This window comes from Humulus lupulus, chromosome 2 (genome assembly GCF_963169125.1).
Source record: "Humulus lupulus chromosome 2, drHumLupu1.1, whole genome shotgun sequence".
In the NCBI taxonomy this organism is placed as follows: Eukaryota; Viridiplantae; Streptophyta; class Magnoliopsida; order Rosales; family Cannabaceae; genus Humulus; species Humulus lupulus.
The window spans coordinates 146,094,417-146,100,823 of record NC_084794.1 but is presented as its reverse complement, the minus strand read 5'-3'; the positions used below and the strand labels follow the sequence as shown (position 1 = coordinate 146,100,823).

The 6,407-nt window shown below is 32.4% G+C and overlaps 1 protein-coding gene across 1 annotated transcript; it reads right to left on the bottom strand.

Moving 5' to 3' along the window:
* Positions 1 to 2,679: 2,679 nt before the first annotated feature.
* On the bottom strand, positions 2,680 to 5,831 carry LOC133818601 (U-box domain-containing protein 4). Its single transcript, XM_062251586.1, has 2 exons — positions 5,270 to 5,831; positions 2,680 to 3,796 (listed from the first exon to the last, which is right to left on the bottom strand). Exons 1-2 carry the CDS (start codon positions 5,653 to 5,655, stop codon positions 2,941 to 2,943), a joined length of 1,242 nt encoding a protein of 413 aa, XP_062107570.1. The 5' UTR covers positions 5,656 to 5,831; the 3' UTR covers positions 2,680 to 2,940.
* Between the last annotated feature and the right edge of the window lie 576 nt (positions 5,832 to 6,407).

Here is a 6,407-nt window from a genome sequence, read left to right as displayed (position 1 = left end):
CATTTTATCTCAATCTCTCTCAAAGAAAAAAAATCAAAAAGAAAAGAAAAGGGAAAAAAATATTGAACTTTGAACCAAGTTCTTCTACTTTCTTCTTTTCCTTCTTCGTTCTTCTCTTGGCCGAGCCTTAGGCTTCACTACATCGTTTAGTTTCTGAGTTTGTATTCATGTAAAGGCAAGAGTTGGAAGCTTATAGGTTTGCATGGAAGTAGATTCAAAGGAGTTCTTAGTGCATGCATGTGTTTTTAAACACTCAAAAAGGTAAGTCAAGCTTGAATTTGTGTTTTCTTGGCTTCCTTTCCATCTTCCCTTGAGTCTATGATCAAATATAACCTATGTAATGTTTGGTTAGTGGTTTGAAGGCAGCTGAGAAATTTAAAGGAGTTCCAAAAAGCTAGGAAAAATCTGAAACCCAAAGCTAGAACTCCAAAGGTAAAAAATTGTGATTTTGTGTTTAGAGAAATGTATAGGATGTAATCTGAGTTGCATATATATTTGTTAGTGTTTAATTTATTTATTATGTTGTGATAATATAGATTATTATATTTGATGATGCATGCATGTTGGTTGTGATGATTTTAGTTGAGGAATCCAAAGTTGCACTATGATTTGGCAAAAACTTTGCTGCCAATATTTTAGTCCAAACTTCTAAATGGTTAATCAAAGCCTTAAACATGCCATTTCTAAAAACATTTATTACCATGGTATTTTTTAGGACGATTAGATTATTTTAGACTCTTAAAATGTTCAAAAATATTTTGTATTTACAAAATTATGGTCATTTTAAAAAGATAATGCAATCTGAAAATTTTGGTATTCTTAGTTTTAGGTTCGATTTTTGAACAATAAGTTCATCAAGCAAACACAACTTCTTTTTATCTGAAATTTTGCAAGAACATTCATAATATATCCAAAATTGAATCTGGAAAGTTTTATTAAAAAATATTAAGGGGTTAGAAAATTATAACATGTCAAAGTTTGTGAGAAAATTTGGACTTTAAAATCTGATCAGTTTGTCCTCCGTATTTTAGAGACATATTTAACCAAGAAAAAATTATCATTTTGACTTGAAAATTTAAGAGAACGTTTTTTATATATCAAGGTGGTAATCTGGAAACTTTGGTAATTGATTGACAAGTAAATTTTAAAATATGAATCATAGACTAAAAAGAAATATTTTTACACTTGGTAAAAATGAGATTTTTGACACTTAAGTAAGAAATCTGTTTATGATTAATCTTTAAACTTTTTCATGACTAAAAACTTTACCACTTTAGATATGGTATGGATTAGTTTGGAAATTTAAAGAAATTATTTTGCTTAGCTATTTGATTTATTTTTGTTGAAAATAAACGATATATAACATGTGTTTTATCGAAATATAAACTCGGTATCTTATATTTTCAATAATGATTATCGGGTACCTTATAATTTGAAATCGTACATATTTGGTATCTTGGAATAAAATTTGAACAATAAAATTTTATCAATATGATCAAACTGTCATCAGTTATATGTAATTAAGTAATTAAATTTAAATTTAAAACCCATATAATTAAGGGTAATTTGGTCATATTGATGGTGTGCATACCAGATCCTTTAGCTGTTATCAGAAATCCCCAAGTTTGCTTCTAGAGAAGAGAAATTGGTGGAATTTTATCGTTAGCTATATTTCTCTGCAGGTTAATACCTTTACTATTGAACTGTTTGGGTTCAAATTTTGTACTACTAGGACGATGGATTCTTTACATTTCTTGCTTAGGACCCGAACTAGTCTTTATTAAAATACAGATTTGGTACCACATGTTTTCAATAATGCCCATCTGGTACTTGTAATTTAAAATCTTACATATTTGGTACATTGGACTCAAATTTTGTCAATATAACTAAACTGTCATCAATTATATATAATAAAGTAATTAAATTTAAATTTGAAACCAAAATTTGGTCATATGGATCAAATTTGAGTCATGATGTCAAGTATATACTATTTCAAATCACAGCATAACAAATGAGACTTATTGAAAACATAAAATAAATCACCATTTTGACAAAACACAGTATATTACATACCCTAAAAAAAATCTTATAAAGAAAGGTAGTGAGGGGACCAACGTACGTTTGCCTTTTAGTTTGTGGCAGTTGGAGAAAATTCAAAGACCAGAATCGATAGATTGTCCACAAGTACCCAACTTACCAATCACTCTTTATTTGAAATTAAAGTCAGGTTAGGTGAAGCCCAACAATTGACTAGTATTTAGAGGATAAGAACACGAAGAAAAGATAGTCTGAAACTTAATTGTCGACTCCTAATTATTTGCTTAACCAATAATCAATTAAACATCACAAAACAACGTCAACTTAACAGAAAATAATTTGATACAAATCATCTTTTGACTTTAAATTCTACACAAAAATAATAAAATCATAATTAATCGTCTGAAACCTTAACCCCTTTCAATATAAAATACTATCGAAAGTGTTTTCCAGAAAAATACAAGCTTCTGCAATGAGCTTGTGTCACTTGATAGTTCATGGAGAAATAGTAAAGACTATCAGAGAGTCAAAACAAGAATTCGTTTGCACTTATTCACCTTCATTTTCTCTTTTTTTGATTCAAAGTTCACTGTACTTTTCTTGAATTTTCTACTGCTAGGTTTACTAGAAAGAAAAAAGAAAGATATAAACCCTCATTTGAATTTCACAGTTTGATAAACAGTTTCTTTACAAACAAAGCAACTAAGATAAACATAAACATATTTTAAACCTCCTACAAGTTCCAGTTTATTGACACTCACCAGTCACTCGACACCACCACAAAGGCCTGGACTGGCATCTTTTTCACTATATTTTCTTTTCAATTTTTCAAGGGAGGGTTCTTCTATCGAAAACTTTATATCACAAAACACCATGACGGGGAAGACAAGCTAATAAAAACAGTTACTTTGAGGAAACTTCAGACGTACAACTAGCACTGATTGGTAGATCGGATGGTGTGCATACCAGAGCCCTTTGCTGTAAATGTCTCAAGCTCTGCTCCATGCTAACTTGAACCATCTCAGCTAGCATCTTCTTTGCTTTACCAGATTGATCCTCTCCATCGATCTGTGAGATTATGTTGCAGACAATATTCTCTAGAGTGTCTGGTTCAAGTTCAGATCTCGGATATGGAGAGTCCCTTAGCAGCCTCAAAAGGGTTTGTGCTTTTGACTGAGACTTTGGGGTTCCTTGGACTGTTAACTCAAGAAGTCCTGGGATTACTCCTTCTTTAAGAATTGGTTCCCTATATCTGCAACGGTCACTTTGACACATTGTCAGTAACGCACCAACGGCATGTTCACGGCTCTGGAGAGAGCCATTTTCTAGCACCTCAATAACTGCAAGAACTCCACCCTCTTCAGATGTTAAGGCAGATCTTCCCTCATCAAAACCCACCAAAGATTCTATTAGAGCACAGCATTTTTCAGCGGGCTTTGAAGATTTCTTACAGCTTTTCAGCAAATTTATGATGGAAGGGATTGGTTTTGATTCTAGAATGATGCTAAGGTTGTTGGGATATGTGGAGAGATTTGAAAGAGCCATTACAGCATCAACCTTGGCTTGTGAGCTCCCGTGTCTAAGGGTTTCAACAAGAAGAGGGATAGCCCCAGAATCACCAATAACTGGCTTGTTATTTGCAGAAGCAGATAAAGTAAGCAAAGAAGCAGCTGCGTACTCCTGTAGATTTGAATTTTCAGAGGTTAAGAAACTGATTATCGGTTCTAAAGCTCCAGCTTCCACAATCTTGGTCTTATTCCTGTAAACATTCAGAGATATATACAGAAAATGTTTAATACTTTCAAATAGACAAGGAAGAATGCTCTGTTCGGCTCTGTTAGTGAAAGATAAATGTTAAAAAAGTTAAATAAATTATAGCAATTCATAGGAATTTTTGAAGTGACAAATAAATCAAAGAAAAGCTAAAAAAAATTCTGGGAAAGAATAAGAATAAGAATTTGTAATTGAATCTAATAAACCATATGGACAACCAAAACGCCAATGCTCAATAATTACACTGAAGGCATATTTGAAGTCAAAATTGTTATAGGGTGCCTTTGCAAAATAGCCCTTTTGATGACTCTGGCTAATTGACATAAATCTAACCATGTCATTAACCAAATATTTCATGGAATCATTCATACTCTTGCAAGAAAAAGAAAGAAATTTCCAGTTAATTCAGTCTTCAAGCATAAAGTGATTTGTGTTTTAGCTAATAAACTTGAACTGGGTTGGTTGCAAGAATATAAATTGACTAAATTATTTTAAAACTAAAGAAGAACAAGATAAAAAGAACATGTTGAAAGGTAAATAGAACTAAAGAACTATATCGATCAACCCTTCTTTTGGAAGATAACATAAAGATATCTTCACAAAACAGAATCCTTTACTTCCAAAATACGATTAAATAAATTATATATATATAAAAAAAGTGCAAAGTAAGAAAAAGGTGAACGATAGAGTAACTTGTCAACCAAAGAACAAATTAGCCTTCCAATCCCACAACGCTTCAACCATAACATGTCCCAATTCAAATTTAATAATAATAAATTTTTTAAACTATTACAAAAAAACCAAATAATAAATATATATACACACAAGAAAGCAACTACATATTTCTGGCCCCTTCATTCAGAATATTTTTTGTTTTCTTGTTTGGGTTATTCAATTTGAATTTTTGTTTTGAAAATACTTCAGTCAGAGCAACAAAAAATCTAAGACCCAACTTTCTTGACGAAGTTTAAATTTTCTGACTAGTTTATAACTTTTTGTAACCTAACTTTGATATTTTCTTAGCAGCCAGAGTATAGTAAAGCTCATTCTAAATTTCGTTGTAAATTGTTTTAGACCAAAATACAATTAAAATATGCCACAAAAAATATATATGATTAAAATAAAAACAGAAAATATTGAACCTTGGTAAAACATACCAATTCAACGGGAAAAAATATTTTCTTTTCCTTAAGATCCCCAAATTTTCTCGGCATCCAAGTAAAATTAAAAAGAAAAAAAAACTAAGACGATGGAACCAATTTTACATTACATAAAATCCAATTTAAGGAAAGAAAGAAATAAATATTAATTGAATAAAGAACCCATTCACAAATTCCGAGAAAAACTTTTTGACAGATTTTTTTTTAGCATAGACAGATTAAATTTGAATTAGGGAAAATAATAACAAAAAGCAAAAGATAAATGACAGAGAGAAATAGAGAGAAAGAGGAAAGCATACATTTCGTCCCTAACGGCGAGGTTGAGGAGGGCGAGTAGAGCTGACTCCTTCAAGTCGGGCGAGCCACGAAGTCGGAGCATAGAAATGAGTGGGACCACAGAGTCGGACAGCAACCGACGACAGCGCTGAGAGGTCTTGGTAAGGCGTCGGATTTCGCGGGCGCCTTCTAGCTTCGAAACGACGTCGTCTGACTGGACGAGAAGTAGAGCGCGGCGTACGGAAGATGCAGGTGACGAGGAAGACGAAGACGAAGACGACGAGGGAGAGCCCGTTTCGGCCTTAGAATTGGTGTCGGTGGAGTCTGTAGCAGTAGCAACAGCTCCCCCGCCCTCAGATGAAGACGAAGAGCAAAACGAGGAAGAACGAGATGAGCTGTAGTACTCCATGGAATTGAAATTACCACAGCACAGCTCAAGGAGGAAGAAAGAAGAGTTGGAGGGTTTGGTTTCGTCGTAACTCCTGTGATGGAGTTTTAGAGAGAGAGAGAGAGGAAATCTGGGCTTGGGGATTATAAGAGAGAGAAAAAAATAAAATTAAATATTTTAAATTAAAAGTAAAAACAAATATCAAAATATATATTTTTTTTTAAAAAAAACAAGAGAGTGAGAGATGTGGCCAGGTGGGGTTGGCTTTAAGCAACAATAAGAAAAAAAGAAAGGGATTAGAGGCGTGGGGTGAGGTTGTGGTTATGTGCCTTAATGTGTCTGTTTCCTAATCCCATTTTCTGTTATTTTCTTATCTTAATTCCATTTGTTTTAAGCCCCCGATTTTCTTTTTCTTTTTCTTTTTTCTTTTCTTTTCTATTCTTTTTCCTTCTTTTTTTTGGGGGGGCTTTTATTTCAGTGGACGATTTTAATTTTTGTCCTAATACACTTAATTAATTGTTTTCTTCTTTCAATTATTATAGATGTTTAGATGGAAATAGTATAATATTGGAGGGATGATGACTTTTGCACTAGTAAAATTGATTATATATCAAATGATGTTTTTACAAATTTTAATAGAAGGACATGTGTATTTAACATGACTATTTTCGGATTTACCTAACCTTAGTCGGTTATTGATAAAATGTTTAATTCATTTTATCTATAGGTATGTATTACTTTATCTATTTCTTTGATTGTTATTAATAATCCGT

Bases quoted from the DNA above. Each gene is read 5' to 3' on its own strand.
- LOC133818601 (XM_062251586.1), bottom strand. From the start codon at position 5,655: ATGGAGTACTACAGCTCATCTCGTTCTTCCTCGTTTTGCTCTTCGTCT. The intron at 3,797-5,269 runs GTATGCTTTCCT...GAATGTTTACAG, and splicing joins CTCGCCGTTAGGGACGAAAT to GAATAAGACCAAGATTGTGG.